This window comes from Gekko japonicus, unplaced genomic scaffold (genome assembly GCF_001447785.1).
Source record: "Gekko japonicus isolate JY-2015 unplaced genomic scaffold, Gekko_japonicus_V1.1 scaffold251, whole genome shotgun sequence".
Taxonomy (NCBI): domain Eukaryota; kingdom Metazoa; phylum Chordata; class Lepidosauria; order Squamata; family Gekkonidae; genus Gekko; species Gekko japonicus.
In genome coordinates this window covers 1,234,023-1,254,647 of record NW_015161956.1, presented here as the reverse complement: position 1 = coordinate 1,254,647, position 20,625 = coordinate 1,234,023, and the positions used below count along the sequence as shown (strand labels likewise).

Here is a 20,625-nt window from a genome sequence, read left to right as displayed (position 1 = left end):
GAGCTCTTCTCCCCCTCTCCGTGAGTATCGCGGGTTCCCCTCTTGTGCTTAACTAATACTGAGACAGATATAAATTATGTTCTTGAAAAAACTCAAACACAAAAACAATTAATGTGTTTTTCAGATGGCAACACTCAATACAAAGAAGCCAAAAGGAGAACAAACACAAGGTAGATACCTTAGGAGACGGTGTGATCACCTTATCTGAATGGTCATGAACCAAGTTCCTAGAGGTTGAAAAAAAGCAGGGAGAGCTTAGACAGACACCATGATGTGGTTCAGAATATAGTTTAAGCTTCAACAAAAGCAGTCCTTATTCCATCGGAGATGCATGGACAAAACATATTGTAGAACTGGAACCTTGAAGTGTATAAACTAAATCTGCCAGGTATGGTAAAATCAGCCCCGTAAGGAAAATCCAATTCCTAGTTTAAAACACACACAGATGTAACAAAGGCATGTGCTTACAGTTGTCTGGATGGTAAGGCATGGGCAGCTGCTGTCTCAATATCCAAGTTATTCGTTTTCTTTAAAAACTCCTTCTCCACAGATCTGATGTCCACATTTTTGTTACCTTCATTGGATTCACTGTTATCCTGAATCAAAGTATTAAACACAGACAAAAAGTTATGTGGTCCTGCAGAGAAACCCCAGTAAGATGATGTGTTTCATTTCAATACATAAATCACCAATGTTTGAGCAACAATTTCAATCCACTGTGTATACTGAACTGTAAAGATGACACAGCTTTTGGAACCAACACAGCAATATTATCTATTTCTAAATGACACAAGACCTGAAAATCTTGACATATAGTCATGAAACATAATCCTTCAGTGCAACATTTCAGAGCAATAGCTGACAACATTTACAACTGACAGAGATGTCCACGTTGTACAGTGTTGTGTTTATGTGCATCTTACTGTAGAGGGATACAAATGAAAGCAAGTCCCATGATAATGGAAGACTCTTTCTCAGGCACAGCAATAACTGGGAGAACTGAAGCTGTATCATGTACAGACTGAGTCACATCAACATTTATCCATGCAGCTGCAGGTGAACTAATAGCCAAGAAAGTACCATGGCTGCTTGCAGCCAGGGTAATCTATGTGCCTGAAGTATGCATTACTCATCTTCGACTGTATCGTTCATTGGAATCCACTGAGGGAGGGCCAGTGAAAGGAACTTAAGTAGCAGAGCTGGGAAAGAGCTTTGCTTAAGAGTCTGGAGAGCTGCTGCCAGTCAGAATGGAGACTACTGGGCTAGATAAACCTGGATCAATAGTCTGACGGAGCATAAGGTAGCTTTGTGAATTCAAGCTTTAGATGTGAGCAGAGGAAAGAACCATGCACCACTTCCACATTACAGTTTCTAGTACTGAACAGCCAAACTGCTGTTCTATTTATAAAACTGTTTTTAGCTCCTGGGAGCAAGTTTCCAAGGAATCTGTGGCTGTGTGTACGGTTCTCCTACATATGCACATACTGCTTCTTTGGACTCTCTCCTCATAACTGCAAAAATTTCCCAGGTTGCAATCCTTCGCATAAATTAGACTAGTAAACTGAAGTCAATGTGGATCAGTTGTCACTCAGGCTTGGATCCCACTGTAAATGTCTGCTAGTGGAAGGCATTTCTGTCAATGGCATGTTACTTCCTCCCCACCCACAAACACTGCAGCTCATAGGGGACAGAACACAGAGGTCTTCCTCTCCATTAGCAGAAATCTACTATGCGATCCAAGCACTACATGGTACATAACAGATGTATATCAAAAATACTACTTAAAAATGTCAAATTGCTTAGAGCTCCTTTGGGCTTACGATTTGAAAAATATCATCTGATGTGTCTTCAGAAAGTTTAATATTCTGTAGCAGCTCAGCTGTTCCTTTGATGAAATAGGAGTGATCTAGTAAAACAGTCTCAAGTTGGAAGACAGAAACAGCACTTGATAACTGTTTCACCATTTCTGTATTCTTCCCTGCTACCCATGAAGTAACAGCATCTCTGTCATACATGATCCCTTCTACATGGGACTGTGGTTGAGTTATTAACAATTCTTCTGGTTTACTATCAGACATTGTGATCTGCAATTCCACTGTCTCTGTCTCCTGTTTGTGTGACTTCTTTTCTTCTAGATGGATAGTACCGAACTCAACTTTCTCTGTCACATTCTGTTCCACTGGAGATGCAGAATGTTGAATGCGGGAACTTGTAGCACTCTTCTGCCCTGGAAACTGAAAAAGTATTAGATTAGATCAAGATTTGGGTACCCTATGTTTTGGAATCTGATTCTGTTTGAGTTGTACTACTTTTGAAGGTGAACCTTTTTGATAGCCTCAATTCTTTTGGAGCTAGCACTAGATTTTAACTTCTAGGAATACAAAGAGATATAAAACATTTTCAAATTCTTGGAGGTTAGCTGCACATTTCACCAATCCAAAAACAGATACCTGGGATTTGTTTTCCTCTGTGTATATTTTTATTTATATTGTATTATGATAAGTTGACTATTCACATTTGTCAGGACTCCAAACACCACCATTTTTGGCTAAGGATTAGCCTCTTACAGAGTGGCTGTCACTCAGTGGTAGAACACCTGCTTGACATGCAAAAGATCCCAGGATCAATTCCCAGCATCTCCAGTGAAAAAGACCAGTTAGTAAGTGATATGAAAGACCTGGGACCCTGGAGAGTGGCTGCCAGTCTGAGTAAACAATAATGACCTTGAGGGACCAATGGTCTGATTCAGTATAAGGCAGCTCCATGTGTTCATGTGGCTTCATGGAATAATTACAAACATTCTAACTGCTGAGGAAATTTAACAATCAACAATAGGATATTTGTAACCAGTACCCTCTGTGAGAGAAGTAAATGGCCAGTTTGGACAGTGAAAGAGACTGGGAAGAGATCCCAGTAGAGCATCTTTGTCACCTGGTGTGATTCTTCCACTGTACATCTGCCTGTCATGGACTCAGATTCCTGGCTCTCAGGCAAGTGGCAACAGGGATCTCAACTGGTCACAGTGGCTCCCACAATCCTATATAGTCAACTGGATTATAGCTAAAACAATTCGCTGTCATAAATTTTTCATTTTAAAAGAGCTCAATGCTCACCAGTTCAGTGTGCAATATATTTTCAGTTTGGTAACCCGATACTCTTATCAATCATTCCCTCTACAAAAACATAATTCCCCCCCCATCATGTTCTGTATTTCTCATGGTAGTATCAATAATAGCCATAAACCTTCCTTGTGGTGGTTGATTTTGGGTATATTCTGTTCTAACCATTTAGCAACTGACCAACTAGAGGTTTTGTTGATTTTAATAGTTTGATGCCACCCTGAAAATCAGTATTCCTTTTAGGTGAAACTTCTTGAGCATTCTTTCTGTATTTCTTTCCTGGTATGGTATTCTGCTCTTTTGCAAAGCTGACCCCAGGGTTCCTTTTTTCTTCCTCATCTCTTTCTGTTTTCATACAGTCAATTCTTTCCTCCTTCGAGTGCTTTTTGGATAGTGAAAAATCATTTTTGTTTTCCCACTGATGGGATCTGGTCCCTCTCTACATTCAATGATGACCATTTCTTCTGATGTGAACTGTCTGTTTATATGCTTCTGACCCAGTAGCAGGCCTCTGTGTTTGAGCAATGCCTGCATGCCTTTCACTGGATCTTTTAAACTATCCACTTTCTTCCAGATTTATGGAATTTCTCTGTAATATATTATATGCAAGACCTGTAGTTTGCCTACAACCTTCACAAATCTCATCTGACATGCCTCCAAGATATTTGGCATGCCCTTCCTTCAGTACTTGGTTTCCTGCTAATATATAAATGATCTGATGATATAACATCTGTAGAAATGTCAGATTATATGAATGGTGCCTCATTTGACAATTCTTTTCCTGTACATGTGTGTTTCAGAACTGTCTTTGAGGGAACTGCACTTTTGTCAAATATAATTGCAATGGCTCTCTGTCTTCAAAACTATCTGGCTGCTTTTTTTGATTTGCATTCACTGAATCACTTGTAAATTTGAAGGGTAAAACATGCTGAAAAATAAAATGTAAAATATCATTTTGTCTTAGAAGCTGAAGCAAAGCAAAACTGCCAGATCTGAAGCTGTACTAAACTATCAGTACTACCTACTTGGGTGCTGATTGGAGTAGCATGCAGTTTTAGAATCAGGTGCAATACTTTTCATTCCTGCAGGAGATAACTGTGGTGACAAATTGTCAGATTCTATCACATGATTAAGATCTGGATGAAAAAAGAATGTTGCCTGAGTAACTGAAATAGCTGACAAAGTCTTGGACTGAACCATCGGTGATGACAGCTCTGGAACAGGGAGTATACGATTTGGACTGGAATGGTATACTGTCAACCCACTGTCATACCATGGATCAGAGGGCAGCCTGTCACAAGCACCCTCACACTGAAACCATCCCAGGGTTCCCCAAAGCACTGCTCCTGAGTCTGTGACAGTCCTAAAAAGGGGAAAAACACACACACACAGGAGCTTGCCTAAAGCATGGGCCCTGGAGGCTGTGGAAACAGAACATGTGTCTTGTCTATGTACAATCTGCCTCTCCCCCCTCCCAGGTAAGTATCAATGTTCTCAGCATTCCAGCATGTCTCCTATATGGAGATCTCCTACCTCTGAAAAGCTCCTTTTGTCTCTCTCTCATACAGATTAACATTTCTCTGGAGCATACCTACATCTGTCTTTTATGGCTACCTTCCTGGGTAATACTTCCTTTTAAATGTGAATATTTCTCTGGGAAACAGATTTATGGCCCTCTTCCTGAGCTATTATCCCAGGTTACCAAAAGCTATTAACTCTGAAATATTAGATAATGTCTGCCATCAATTCTACACACATTCTCCAGGATATACCCACAAGGGTGCCATCACACCTTTTGTTTAAAGTTTGGGTGCCTAGTAAAGTAGCAGAGTTTGGGTCCCTTTGTTCATGATATGCTGGTCGTTCACAATCTTCTTCCATTGGACTTCTGCACATCTGGATGGTAACTATCACCTCAAAACTCCCTTTATGTCTCTACAAGCTCCTCCTTTTTGCTGTAGCCTTGTTTGCGTGTGTTATTTGATTGCTTTGTGCATATGCTTTACATTTAATAATAAACATTTTTCAATAAAACAATCTTCCTCCAACACAGTCCCTATTATTTGAGAATTTCTCTCTTTGAAACTGACCCTGGCATACATAAGTGTAGGATCCCGTCTGTTACACCCATTTTGCTAATGCTGTCTCCCTGCTAATTCCCCCATTTAAAAGGAGATAGGCAGTTTGGGTAACAATACAGTTGTCCTTAAAAGCACAGACATTCCTACCATACCCTCTAGGGATGCTCACAGAGAGTAGCCATTGGTGGACAGGGACTGGCCCCCCAGGCCCTAACCTGTAGAGTCCTGCACAGGTTGATCCTCTATATGCACCCTCTGGCGGAAATCATCAGGTTTGGAATTGTGCGCCACCAACATGAGTATGACACCCAGCTCTACCTCCTGCTTGAAAAGCAGCTGGCTGCTGGGATCTTAGCCCTGGCCTCATGACTGGCCACCATAGTGGATTGGTTAGATAAGAGCTGGCTGAGGCTAAATCCTTCAAAAATGGAGATCATGTGGTCCAGTAGGTCTGGTGCCTGGGGTGGCTGGCCTTAGCTGCACTTGATGGGTCCAGCTCTCTGCAGTGGACTCCATTAAGAGTTTAGGGGTGTGGCTTGATTCTTCCCTTACCCTGGACGAACAGGTTGGCTAAGACAGCATTTTATCATCTACACCAAGCCTGCCAGCTGGCTTCCCTGTGTGTCCCACTCTGACCTTGCCTCTGTGATCCACACAATGGTCACCTCCATATTAGACTGTTACAACATCCTCTACTTAGAACTGCCTTTGAAGATGCTTTGGAAGGTTCAGATGGTCCAGAATGCTGCTGCTAGACTGCTAACTCAGTCTCCCTGGCCTGCAAGTATAACATCAATCATTTGGCACTTGCACTGGCTCCCGGTTAACATCTGGTGCCAATTAAAGTGTTGGTTTTGACCTATAAAGTCCTAAATGGTCTGGTACTGCCCTGGAACACCTCTCCCAGTATGACCCCCCCCCCCGCCTCCTTAGATTACCATTGCAGGACTTTCTATGGGTGCCTGGCCCGCAAATTGCCTGCTTGTCAACCATCGGGGCAAGGGCATTTTCAGTGGTTGCCCCCTCTCTGGAATCAGCTCCCCAGGGCAGTTCATGCCCTGTGGGATCTTTCAGCATTCTGTAGGGTATGTAAAGCTGCGTTGTTTTGTACAGCTTTTGGCTAATATTATGAGAACCAGGGAGATAGCCAGTTGTTTTAATTCTCCATGTAATTTGTTGTTTTATTATTTTAATTGGTTTTATTATTGTATTTATTGATTTTATTTGTATTTATTGTATTTCTAAATGTATTTTTAAATGTTGTAAGCTGCCCTAAATCCCCTGTGGGGTATAAATAAAGTAAAATAAATAAATACCAGATCCTGCAAGAAAAGAGGTAATCGCTATTTCCTGCCATATAACTGCAGGAGAACCTTGACTGAGTGGAAGAACAGCAGCCAAGGTCCCATGCATTTTTCTGTATCTTAAGACAGACCTGAAGGCTGGCTGCTGTTACCTGACTTGCGTTATTATTAGCAAATAGAAGCAAGAATGTTTCTTACAAAATAAAATACCCTGCCTAGTAAAAACTCCAGAGTATTCTGTAAGTGAATACAAAATACTTGATAACTCAACCATCCTGAAAAATCAGCACTAACTCAGAAGTACTAAAGAGGGCTGCACACAATTCCACCAGCAGTCTAGCTAGCCAGACTATGTGCTGAATTTAAACATAAAACAAAATGTAAATCTCATCCTTTCTTGTTAATCTTCTGAGTCAACTTCTGTTGCAGCACATCTAGGAGACATTATACCTTTTCTCCCAGACAAGATAAAAAGAGCTCATTGCTTCATCCCAAAGAGAATTTACTGTCCCCACTTGTGCTGTGGTTGAGGCTCAGCTTGTGCACTACAAGATGAAACAGCAGCATACAAAAGGGTAGAGAGCACTTTAGTGCACCCCAACCTAAACCTCTTTATTTTGTTCTCTTGACAGCCATCTTAATAAAAGTCAACAAAGAATTATGATGAAAATCTAACCTAAAGGCAATAAAACTTGGACACAGAGTAGAATTTCTGCTAATGGAAAGGGGTAGGAATTTTTTTGCTGATTTTCCTTCTACTTTGACATCTCCCCCCCTCCCCATTCCTAAGGCCCCTTGAACAACATTTAGGGGAGCACCTGGAGCTACAGTGGGAGGGGAGAGGTGAGGAAGTCCCGCTACACTGGTGGAAATCCCACCATTCACTTAGATTTTCTCCAGAATCTAAACTCTGAGGTAGGATCCTCCATGCTGAGATTCTCAGAGATATTAGAGGGCATATAAATGACAAACAATTCACTCCTTTTGCTAAAGAGGAAGTTCAGAAGAAAATCAGCTCATGTTGCATAGATTACAGCAAAGCGTTTGACTCTGTGGATCATGAAAAGCCATACTGCTGGTTTTAAAAGAAATGGGTGTGCCACAGTATCTGACTATTTTGATGTGCAACCTGTACTCTGGACAAGAGACCACTGTTGGGACAAAATATGGAGAAACAGAATGGTTTCCATTTGGCAAAGGTGTTCGACAAGGATGCATTTTATTTCCCTGTCTCTTCAATCTATATGCAGAACATGTCATAAGGAAAAGTGGATTAGATTTAGAGGAAGGTGAGAATTGGGGGGAGGAACATTAACAGTTGGAGATATGCAGATAACACCACATTACTTGCAGAAAATAGTGGACTTGAAACGACTACTGCTGAAAGTTAAAGCAGAAAGTGGCAAAGCAGGATTGTAGCTGAACATCAAAAAGACAAAAGTAATGACTACTGGGGAATGAAACAACTTTAAGACTGATGAAGAAACTGAAATTGTTCAAGATTTTCTATGCCTTGGCTCCATCATCAATCAAAAGGGAGACCGCAATCAAGGGATCAGAAGGAGAATGAAACTGGCAAGGGCATCCATAAAGGAGATGGGAAAAGATTCTTAAATGTAAGAATGTGTGCTGGTGACCAAGAGCAAGTTAATTCATGCCACAGTATTTCCCATTACTATGTATGGGTGTGAAAGCTGGACAATGAAGAAAGCTGACAGGAAGAAAGTTGATTCATTTGAATTGTAGCATTGGAGAAGAGTGGACTGCCAGAAAGAAAAATCAGTAGGTTTCTCGATCAAAGCAAGTCTGGACTCTCCCTAGAAGCTAGAATGACTAAACTAGGCTATTGCACTTTGGTCACATTATGAGAAGACAAGAGCCCCCGGAAAAACAATAACACTAGGAAAAGCTGAAGGCAGCAGGAAAAGAGGCTCAACATGAGATGGCTTGACTCAATAAAGGAAGCCACAGCCTTCAGTTTGCAAGACCTGCCGCAAGGCTGTTAACAATATGACATTCTGAAGGACATTAGTGCATAAGTCAGAAGCGACTCGATGGCACTTATCACAAGCATTGCAATTAAAGGAAAACTCCCCTCCACAATGTGGACAAAATATTTCTTTTCAAACTCGCCCATCAGCCATCTCCTGGCCTTTGTCAAAGGCCGTCAAACACTGCCCAGTCCTTTGTTAAGCTAAGCCAAACTGTTGGGCAGGTAAACTAATCACCCAGTCTCATCAGATCTTGGTAGCTAAGCAGGGTGGGCCCTAGCTAGTATTTGGATAGGAGATCTCCAAGGAATACCACGGTCGTGACATGGAGGCAGGCAATGTAGTCACCTTGGAACGTCTCTTGTCTTGAAAATCCTACAGGGTCGCCATAAGTCAGCTGTCACTTGATAGCAGTTTCCACCACCACCAAACTAATCACCCCACGTTGACAGAATCATGCCCCTATTCGGAGTTCTTTTTTCCTCCAGTCAGGAGGGAATTATCCTCCACAACAAATTGACCCAGGGATCCTGGAGGTTTTTTGCCTTCCTCTGCGTGTACAGCGGGGTCACGGGGAGGAAGATGGGAGTTAGGTGTGATTTTCCTACATTGTGCAGGAGTTTGGACTAGATGACTCCTGCAGTCCCTTCTAGCTCTATGTTTCCATGTTTCCCATGCCCCTAAAGTTCGAACCTTCCAATCAGATTCAAATTTTCTAGATGGAACCCAATTCTGTCAAGCAGAGACACTGCCCCCTTTCTCAATGCAACTACAGGTGCATAAAAGCCACATCTCAGTCCCCCAAACTTTTGTAGCTGGTTTGGGATTTCCACCTATTACCCCAGCCTCTTGGTTGGCTCCTCTGCTTCTCAACCCTGTTCTGCTATGCTTCATCCATCTGGTCAATTTTCCTGTTTGGAGCTGCAAGGGCTTTAGGAGGAGGCTTGTATGAAAGGCTTATCTGCAAAATAATTCCCTTGAGTTCCTAGGTCCACAACATGGGACCAATGCCTAGGGGGAGTCTCCTGTTCTAATCATGCATGCAGCTGGGGCCAATTTGTCGTGGAAGATAATTCTTTCCTGTCAGTCAGCTTGCCTTGAAAATCCTACAGGGTCGCCATAAGTCTGACCAAGGAAAACAGAGGACCAAAAGGAGGGAAAGAACTTTAGTATGAAAACATGAAATGTATCTATTAGGTAGAGGAGAGAATCTTAGGGTGTCAAGCTGCAGCACAGACAGGGCTATAACTGGGAGGACTTTCTTCTTGGTGGCAGGGACAAAGACTCAGTTCATTTGCATGGCTCTGTCCATTAAGCAAATGGGAGATATTACCCAGCCTGAACTCAACTGACAGACTTACGCTACCTACACTATCACATTGTCATCTACCGACTTCTCTTTACTCACTTTACCCAAATTACATCTCTATTTTTATAAATAGTGATTTCAAATAAAGTTGTCAGAAGTTTTTTTTTGCTCATGTCTTTGAACATACAGGGTTCAAAATTATTAAGGAAAAGAGAAGGAAAGGTTGTTTTATCTTGCTACAATACACTAACTGCTGCTTTGGGTAGACAAAACTATGGAGCTGGGTACAAGGAAAGGAAGAAGGAAAGAACAGACCACTGAAGACAACAACCTTGTTAGCAGGCTGCAGCCTGGCAATTACTGTAGCAGACATCAGCTGTGGTGGCTTGTCTTGCCTTCCTCCAATGCTGGCTTGGTTGACAGGCTACGCATGATCCTGTTAGGCGAGGGTTTACTTTTCAGCCTTGCTAAAAGGCAGGACAGCTGACATAGTGGTTTTACTGTGCTCTGACTTTTCTGCAATGCTAGTCACTGCAGCCAGAACTGCATTAAAATAAAATGTATTCTGCATGAAATCCTGGCTTCAGGAGCACAACAGCTGACCTCCCCACCCTCAATGGCCCTGAAAGTTGACAGGGAATCGTCTGCTTGCTCTTCTGAAACGTAAGTCTGTGTGTTCCCCTGCCGTGATGCACTATCCTCCAAACCCATCAACTTCACTTGAACCCACTCGGGTATGATTAGACACTGCAATAGCTTTATTTGGAACTAAGAATCATAATTAAAAGGAAGAATGGACAGAAACTCTGGCCTTTGATACAACCATATGTATATAACAATCTAAGAAATTATGTATTTCATCAATGCAGATTAAGCATACCTCTGAGTAAGAGGAAAGTCTGTGCTGAATAAGTATGAGGAACGGCAATGTTTTATTCATATGCAGTGCCAAACTAGTATCTGGGAGACTCAGGTCCAAATCTCCGTTGGGGAAAAAGGCTAGGTATAAGTGAAGAAAATAAATAAATAAATAGCGCACAAAGTCCTTTTGAAATAAAATACTTTGGGCTGATCCAGGAAATTACAGGGTGTACATTACTATGGACACTACTACTGCCAATTCATTCTACAAAATAGAGGGCTTGAAACAAGTTATTATGATTTTGTGTGTGTGTAAAAGAACTATCAGGTAGAAGATGTGGTTGTCATGCAAAACCTAACTGGGCACATTTGACAGACAAAAAGACTAGAGAAGAAAAATAGCTATAGATACACATGCCCCATTTTTAGCACATGCACATCTAACCGTAAACAATCACTGGGTGATGGACAACTGGCACTGTAGCTTACCTGTGAAATGAACAGAGTTCTCAGAGAAAAGTCCGCACGTTCTTCAGTAATATAAGTTTGTGGCTTCCCATCCTGTAACGCACAACCCTCCAGATCCATCAGTTTTGTATCAGTTGTACATATGTTACTGTTCCATGTTGACCAACAAACAGTTCCCTGTTTTCCCTGCACATCTTCATCTAAGTCTGGCGTCATAAGAACATTTACTGTATTATCTGTTTCGCTGTTTGGCTGAGGATTAGTAACTCTGTCTTCCAAGACTTGGATGTGGTATTGCTCCTTTGACAAAGCAAGTGAAGCCACTGCAGAATTACTGGATTTTATGCTGCCTCTAGAAGACACTTTTTTCCTATTAATGTTTCTTCTTCTCTTTCTAAAGGAAGGCAGAGATAGTGGCTTAAAATTGTAAGAGGTGGGTGGAGTGCATTTTTTCTTTAGAATGCTGTGTTGCGCTTGTACATAGTTGCTGCTTTCAGATGAAAACTGGTGAACCACAGGACAACTGGAGAAGTTAGGAGGAAATCCCATACTTGTTTGCATTAGTTTCCCTTCATTTTCTAAATATTCATCGAGTGTATCACTGCAGAAGGCAGATCGGTTCTTCAAGGAGCCCTCCAGAATGGTACCTGAATAAACCACAGAACGTTACACAGAAAGATGTTAAATCCCAAACACCTAAAAGCATGTGGAATCTAACCTTGGCTTCAAAGGAAACACAAAATAGTTTCCCTGAAAAATCTGCGTAAATGAGACCATTGACAATACATCCCTATTTTATTTTTTTTAAAGCAACATCTTTGTTCCCATGAACCTACAAAGAACCATTCCAGAAGCAGGTTTGACCAAGGCCATCTTAGATGTGGACATTTGTTGTAACCTAACTCAAAATATGAAGTGTTTTATCAACCCTTTGACAAAAAATATGTTTTAAACAACTTCACAACATGCAACTCAAATATGATTATATATGTCATCAGATGTTCTTTTAATTATACATAGGGAAGACCTCTAGAAAATTAAAACTCATATAACAGTATTTGAGAACAACATACTTCGCAGAACAGTTGGTGCACCTTTGGTATAGCATTTTATGGAAAAAGAACATGGACCCACTGATTTCATTTTTGGGGATTTATATAAATCTTACCATCACAATGAAAAAGCCCTATTAAAAAAGGAGATGGAGTGGATCTTAAGATTGTAGACTTTGACCCCTCATGGGTTAAATTCTGATCTGGAACTTCTGGCCATGTTCAGCTAATCTCTATACATTAAAAAAAACACTATGTCAGTCTTCACTAGTAAAAGAACTTAATTGCTGTGGACAATTCCAGCACTAGTTGAATGCTTTGGTCCGCATTTGCTTCATATATTATATATTTTATTGTCTTGTTTCATTTCCAATGTATAATTTATTCATCTTATATGGTATACTGACTAATATGTATCAAATTTTGAAATTAATTCTGATCATGTCTTTTTAATCAATACTTTTAAAATACTTTTGTAATAATTTTTATTAAGGGGTCCTTTTATTATTTGTATTAAGTATAAAATTATGTTTTTATAGATTCCCCCTGACAAAGCCTGCATGGTGAAACACATAGGAACTTTGTACAATAATAAGTCAACTATCACCTGATGTATTTCCCTTTTTGTTCTATTTTGTTAAAGGGCCACATAAAGACATTTCTCAAAAGTAAAGAAAAAACCTTGGACTTAGATGTTATCTAGGATGAGCAGATCAACATCTGAAGTAACAAAAGTTCTTGTCTACACTATTTGGCTGCAGACTGTCATGCCCCAGGGACTGGTGAACATCTGGAAGAAGTGTGGACATGTGTGGATGAAGTGGGGCGCTCCTGCAGTAGGAGAAGGGAAATTAGCAAAAACCACCCCTTCTTTCTAAGTGCCTTCCATCAATGGAAAAATGGTTAGGATTTGAAGCTTGATGTTCTTCTAGGAACACAGGGAAGCAAAAACGATTGTTGCTACAAACAGAATAAAATAGTCAGCATCAATTATTCACAAGCAAAACATACTCCCACCTCTAGCCACTCCACTTTCTTGGGGATGACAGTTTTTGCCTATCTCTCAACAGTCTTGACAGCTGCTGTCTGCTAAATTTAATGCTAAGAACTCAAACAGAACCATTTACTCAGTCCCACAGAAGTGCTGGTTTGGGGGGGTCACAATCAAATGTGATGAAATCATGGGAACTGGTGTTATATATAAATGTGTTTGTACTGCATAAACAAAAATATTTCAGTATCAATCAAATCTTCAGTTCCTCATAAAAACGAAAACAACAGAAAACTGATTGTTAGGAAAGTGTAGGGTTATTATTTATTTACTTTGTTCTCACTGAGAAAAAATTAAGTTTTTCTGTTTGTAGAATCACCATACCATACAGAATCTACTTCTTACCTTCATGCCTAGAAGTATTGTGGACTTTTTCCTGCCATCCTTTTATCTTTCTAAAATCATCTGTTTTCCCAGTCCTGGAAATGAAGGAAAGGCTAGCATCTAGAAGTAAAGACAGCAAAGTTATCTTACTAACCAGTAGGGTTGCCAAGTCCTACCTCGGGAATAGCGGGGGGAGTCCCGGACGTCCCTTTGAATTTTCCTGGTGTGCGAGCAAAGCACACGCGCTGCAATTACGTCACCCAGAAGTGAAGTAATCACATCGGGCACGTTGGGGGCAGGGCCACAATCATTCGAGGGAAAACCATAGAGTTTTCCCTCGGATGACAGAGCGTCCCCCCACAACGTGTCCAACGCGATTACGTCACCTCCAGGTGACGTGTTCATGCCAGGCACATTTAACACTTTGTGGGTGGGGTCTCCCCAGGTGGCCCGATCTGCGCCAGCGGGGACGGGCCTCTTGGGCGGGGGTTTCCCCACCCCCTGGGGGGACTTGGCAACCCTACTAACCAGAGACCAAATGAAAAGACAAAAGAGATTTTTAACAGAAAACTATTTACCAGACTTACAGATAGCAACTGCCTTTACTAGAAATTATTTTCATTAGGTAGCAAGATTAACAAAATGTTCTTCTAGAAAAAAGAATAAGATTTTATTAATATTAGAACATTCAAGCTTTTCTTGCCTACTAATATTCTAACACTTTATGGATTTTAAAACCCATTTACCTAAAGAACTGGGTCTTATTCCTTGGTTGTTACCAAATACACGATCCTTTGAAGATCTCAGAGGAAGCTGTACACCCAAATATTTTAGGTCAATGCTAACTGCTGGGTCCACAGAACCCAGCTTCAGTCCCACTGGAAGAAGAAAATACCACCTCAAGTATCTTTACAGCTCAAATTCAATTATGTGGATAACCAACCTCCTCAAAAACAAATATAGGACTCCATGAAACGGATTGGATCTAAAGAACCACCACTGCAAGAAGCATGTTTCCGTGCTGTGTTCCCCTCCGCTTCAGCAATCTCCTCAGGGCCCCCTGGGAAAACTGATTCCTGAGCTCATGGAACCTGAGTGGACAACAGGGCACTTTGGTCAGGAGACTACCTTGAGGGGAAAGGGATGAAACTGCTTCCTGCTTCTATGAGCACAGCTCAGTGATGGGAGATGAAGCAATTTTGTCCCCTTCTCAATGCAGCCCTCTGTCCACATGGTTATCAGTACATGTGAGTCCCAAGACGCCATGAATCAATTTTCCTGTGGACTGCTGAGGGAACGGGGACCAGAGGAAAGATCTGTAGCCTCCAGGTCCTCCTGCTAGCAGATCACTGAATCCAATCCACAGGATGGTGGGCAATAAACCTGTGCATTATTCACAGTACTATGTCAAATAAAAGTACAGCTAAACAGTTTCCATAGTATAAATGCAAGAAAAGAGAGCTTCTTCCTGAATATTTTTTTCCTGGATAATGGATCTGCACATATAATTTCAACCATAAAACTGTATCTGTATCACTTTAGCAACAGTTTTTGCCAATGCAAATTCAATATGTTCTACTTATCTTTCATGAGATCTAAGGTCTGAATATCTGTAAATACCTTCTTGAAGACTGGGATGTATCACTTGTTTATGCCTGAAGGACTTCAAATCTTCTAAGAGCTTTATTTCGAGCAGATTTGGCTTCTCTTGACAGCCGGCCAGAAGAAAAAATTCACATTCAGTGGTTATGATGTGAATATACCATTTTAGCATTATTCTAAATATTTTTCTAAATAGCAGGAAATAAATTACAATTACTTCATGCTAAGTCAGTACCTGAATCACATGTAATTTGTAAAACAGTCTGTTCATTCAGTGGTTCTCCTGTTCTCCCAGACTGATCAATGGTGTGATTATTGAGATCTTCCTATATATAAACAGGGACAAAATAAATATCAAATGTCTTACATGAAACAGTATTCCAGGCTCACAAGAGAGACAATCTTCCAAAAGTCATGTAAGTAACATATGACAATATAAACCAACTGAAATAGACTGGTCTGGATAATACAATTTTGCATTATCATATATACCATTCAAGATCCAAATTACAAAACTCAAAGCTAGTGGGTTTAATAAAAATAAGCCACAACGTTCAATTTTAAGCATGGGGGAACCCCTTTTCCAAAATCTCACATTTCATAGCTAAGACTGAGAAGGAACTATTAACTGTTGTAGAACAAAGTTTGAGTCCAGTGGCACCCTTAAGACCAACGTTTAATTCTGGGTATAAGCTTTCATGTGCATGCATCAGAATGAAATGTTCTACTGCTTCAGACCAACATGGCTACCCACCTGAAATCTATAGTAACTGTTGTGTTTCAGAATACTAAATTAAGACCCATAGATTTACCTTTGATTCAAAGGATACAAACAGGACTCCATCCACATCCTCATGATCAAGTATAAACTCTGGGTGGTCAGAACATGATCTCAAAGGGGCACAACGGTTCTTCATAATAGCCTTTCTGATGTATTTCAGGGGTTGTTCAACCTCTGACTTCAGCTTCTGAGGTCTTCCTCTCCTACATGGTCCTGATAACACAGCACTTGGATTACTATTAACATCAGTACTCAACACAGGTTTCTTCGCTGTATTTGGCTTTTTTCCTCCAACATTATTTATGGCTGCTGCTGAGTTTGTGCATTTGAGGTTCAATGGTTTTTGCTTTATGGAATGGCTGTTATGTATTTGAATGTTTTCCCATGGCACATCTTTGACTAAACAATATTTCTGTTCTTCATTGTTTCCAGAAAAAAAGTTTTTAATTTTTGTCCCTACAGCTTTAATTGGACTAGCGATGTTTTCAAAACCAGCAGGAAATAAATGTTCTGAATGTTTCAAAAGGGATTTATCTGTCCGACAAGAAGACAAAATGGACTGAAGAGCAGAGATCTTTACCATACTCTTGGTGACCTCATAGGCCTCTATAGAAGCTGCAGACATTGTTCTATTGTCCAATTTTAGCATTTTTGTTTTGGCAACACCCAATGGGCTATTGTGTGATCGCTTGTGGGATTCTCCCATTTCACTATGTTTCTTCAACTGCTTCTCCAATATGGGATCATCATCACTACAGGAAAAATCTTCTGTCTCTTTGTTGATGTCTTCCTGTTTCAACTGCATCCTTTCCATATTGACATTTGAAACATAATCAGAATCATCTACCAGCTCCTCTTTAATGGAAACATTGATGTCCCCACTTGAGATCAGCAGAGATTTCATGTGAGAGTCACTTTCACAAGGGTTAGCTATTGGACTGGAGAAAAAAAATTAAGAAAAACTATACTAACGGGAAAAAAAATCAAAATTATATAATAAATATTATACTTAGTAGTTTCTCTACCCTCTAAAGATTCATATGTTGCATTTGTAGAAAAGAAATACCAAGCAATGGCTGTACAACCAACATATTAGGTTCAACACAACAAGCCATGGATGGAAAGAGCTTATGAAACAGATCTCACTACCTTCTTCCTGCAGCCTCTTGCGCCTCTGAAGGTCAGGAACCTTGTTCTGTCCTGTTCTCTTCCAAACAGAGCAGAATGCAGCACAGATTGCTATTGTTTAAGGTGAGTTCAACAGAAATCACACACGGACACTTGGTCTGCATGATTTCTTCTGCAAACAGGTTTGTTCAAGAGGTAGGGTGCCAGCCCTGACTGGGAAATACCTGAAGATTTGGGGGGGAGCCCCAAGAGGGCAAGTTTTAGAGGGGGGAGGGACTTCAATGGGATATAATGCCATAGAGTTACCTTTCCAAAGCACCATTTTCTCCAGGGGAACTGATCTCTGTTACCTGGAGATCAAGTGTAACAGCGGGAAATCTCCAACCACTTGGAGACTGACAACCGTAGCAAGAGGTGAGGGCACAACGTCTGCCAATTCCTTCTTGTGGCAGCAGCCCTTGCCTAAGTCCAATCTATTCGTGAGGCTTCCCCAACCTTTGTAGCTGTTTTCCCAGGGTGCAGGAGGCTGCAGAGCGCAGGGGGAAGAGATCTGTTCCATGAACTCCTTCAGTTCATGGTCTGTAAAACTAAGCCCATTGTTTTAGCAGACCCTATCCCTACCTTATGATCTTTTCCTGCAATAATCTTGAAGAATTTCTTGAAGAAAAAGAGAACACTAATTAACTGAAACAATAATAAAACTTTTCTACACCAATAAAGTTTTCAGACACTATAAACTCAAACATTTATATTTACATGTTATTTGCAATGAATAATTATTCTCATCTATTATCATTTTCATGGAACTTTAATTCAGTTCAGTGAGACCAGCTCTCATGTAGGTATGCATGTAAATGTAGCCTTACAGGCAATTCTATCTTTCTATGCACTTCTACTGGTAATGTGCCATTGAATTCAGTGGTGTTTATTTTTGATTAAGCATACACATGATCAGACTTCAATGTACTGACATTTAAAAAAACCTGAAAACAGAATAAAGCAATTGCTATCATCCTGTCTGTTTCCACGATGACTCTTATATAACCATGTTTACTCAGAAGTAATTTTAATTCCTCAATTCAGTTTATTATAGCACTGCAGTCCCACTGGTTGGAACAGGATTTATTTCTATGCTGTAGCCCAAAGCATACTAACTTGGAAGCAGGTGTCAGTGTAATCAATGGGACTAATGTTTACTCAGAAGTATTATCATATAATAGTGTAATAAATCAGCACATGGAACAGAAGAAATACCTGAGTCCTGGCAAAGGAAACAATGAAGCAAGTAGGTACTCATTCTGTCTCTAGCGGAAGCCAAGTAGATAAAGGAAACAATGAAGCAGGTAGGTACTTATTCTGTCTCTAGCGGAAGCCAAGTAGATGCCATTAAAAGAACTCACATAAATAGAGAAAATGACAATACCCACTGCCCATTTACATGTGATGGTCAGAAAGATACTGCCGTTTGAGATGGCCTTTTTGCTCAACTTTCTACTACTATGATAAAGAAATGAACATGTATGGGAGCCAGTGTGGTGTAGTGGTAAGAGTGTGGTGTAGTGATAAGACCCAGATTTGACTCCCCATGCTACCATGGAAACTTGCTAGGAAACTTGCTAGGTAACATGAGCCAATCACACTCTCCACCTCACCTACCTCACAGGGTTGTTGTGGAAGGAGCGAAGAACAATGCAAGATTCTTTGTATCTCCATTGGGCATAAATGAAGTAAGTACTTATTTTAAAAACAGACTCATGTAACATATATGAGAAAACAAAAGCAGTAACTAAGGGGGCAGTGCACAACATGAATATGGGCTAGAAAAGTTTACATAGTTTCCAAAGTCAAAACCACGTTCCATTTCTTGTTGCAGAAAACTACATGCAGGTATTTCTCCTTTAGAAGCTATAACATCACAGTATTTCAAAGTATTGCACAGCAATAACTAACGAAGCTCACTGTAACCCAACCATCACCAAAAATATACAGATATGATCTTACAATTCAGATGTCTCCTGCTTTAATTCTGGTTCATCAGGCTCATTGATGTCTGAATTGAATGACTCTCTTTCCAAATCAGTATTACACATCTTCTGGTTGTTGTATAAACCATTTAGGCCTCTCTGTCCAGGATCCAAAATATCAGCTTCAGGAGAACATGGGCATCTGTCATTATTAGGAAAGACTTCATACTCTAACCTACCATTTTGCTTTGCCTCACATTGGGAACTACTTCTCAGTCCATCTTTCAGAAAACCTTTTGCGAATGGATTATAGTCTATTTTTAGTTGTGTAATTTGAATGTTTTGATAGGCTGTCACAGCAAAGAATTCTGTCTGTGGGAAGGTGAAGGTGCAGACATCAGGACCGTTCAGCTGGATAACTTCTGTGGCTTTGTCGGCAGGCACCAAATGTAGGCGAGGTAGATAGCGGTGCATGGAGTGCAAGATGATGTGCCCTTCCTGGTCCAAGGCATTGTTAGTAAGTTTGAGTTTGTAGAAAGACACTGGCTGATGCATCCAGTAATGACCTGTGGAAGGTGATTCCGGATGAATAAATACTCGCCCCAAGACGTGAGGTTCTGCTTTTCCACTGGGCTCCCAACTATGCCCATTCCATTTATAGCGGTAGTTGTCAACGGGAGAAATATCCATGACCAGGATATACTTCAGGTTGGATTCCAGGCCTGTGATCCAGTATCGACAATATGGGAACATCCGCCTTCCCTGCTTAGTGAGAATCATTTCTGTATTGCGATGGTAGAACTCATTCCACATGGTATTGTTGTCCAAGGTGACAGTAATGCCTCCAGAGGTACAATCCACAGGAAGGCAAGTCTTCACTTTAGAATTTACTGATGATATTGCACTGCTCACAAGACCAAAGCTATTGTGATTTGAAAGCAAGGTGCTTTGATCAGCTCTTCCACTGCCCAGTGGCTCTTTCACAAGGATGGGAAAAGCAGGTACTGCACATGATGCTCTCTTGCCATCCTGGTTTCGTAACACAACTGGTTGATTCTCCATCACATGTACTGTTGTATATTCTCATATCAGCTCCAAATCTTGTACACTCCTGACAGCATTCCTCTCGTGGCCAATTTCCTGAGAAACAAATTAAACAATAAAGTATCTGAACTACAGAGGAATCGGTTAGCACTACGAATACAGTCATCAGAGAGAAGGCTACATGGTATAGCCTGATCTAATCAGATCTTGGAAGCTAAGCAGGGTCAGTACTTGGATGAGGGACCACCAAGGAAGACTCTGCAGAGGAAGGCAATGGCAGACCACTTCTGCTTCTCACTTGCTTTGAAAACCCATTGAGGGGTCAGCCACAACAACAGCACTTTACACACAAGAATAGTCAACATTTGTGAGATATTATGCAACCACCAGGATGATGATACAATGTATTTTTTCACCGTACAACCATCCAATTATCATAGTCACATGACAAATCACCTCTAACATTCATAAGAGAATATCTACAACTCAAGCATGCACATCCAATAATTTTATCAATTCAATCCTAGCCTATTGAAATTTAAGTGA

The 20,625-nt window shown here is 40.7% G+C and overlaps 1 protein-coding gene across 1 annotated transcript in view; it reads right to left on the bottom strand.

Moving 5' to 3' along the window:
- The window catches only part of LOC107126015 (MAX gene-associated protein-like), a 24,835-nt gene extending 4,738 nt beyond the window's left edge, over positions 1 to 20,097 (bottom strand). The window contains exons 1-10 of the mRNA XM_015429509.1: positions 19,073 to 20,097; positions 15,975 to 16,881; positions 15,398 to 15,488; positions 15,181 to 15,267; positions 14,307 to 14,438; positions 13,582 to 13,680; positions 11,155 to 11,780; positions 1,821 to 2,234; positions 469 to 596; positions 179 to 227 (exon numbers count right to left, since the gene is read on the bottom strand). Coding sequence (XP_015284995.1) covers positions 179 to 227; positions 469 to 596; positions 1,821 to 2,234; positions 11,155 to 11,780; positions 13,582 to 13,680; positions 14,307 to 14,438; positions 15,181 to 15,267; positions 15,398 to 15,488; positions 15,975 to 16,881; positions 19,073 to 20,097 — 3,558 coding nt within the window. The remainder of the gene's footprint in view (positions 1 to 178; positions 228 to 468; positions 597 to 1,820; positions 2,235 to 11,154; positions 11,781 to 13,581; positions 13,681 to 14,306; positions 14,439 to 15,180; positions 15,268 to 15,397; positions 15,489 to 15,974; positions 16,882 to 19,072) is intronic.
- Positions 20,098 to 20,625: the final 528 nt, after the last annotated feature.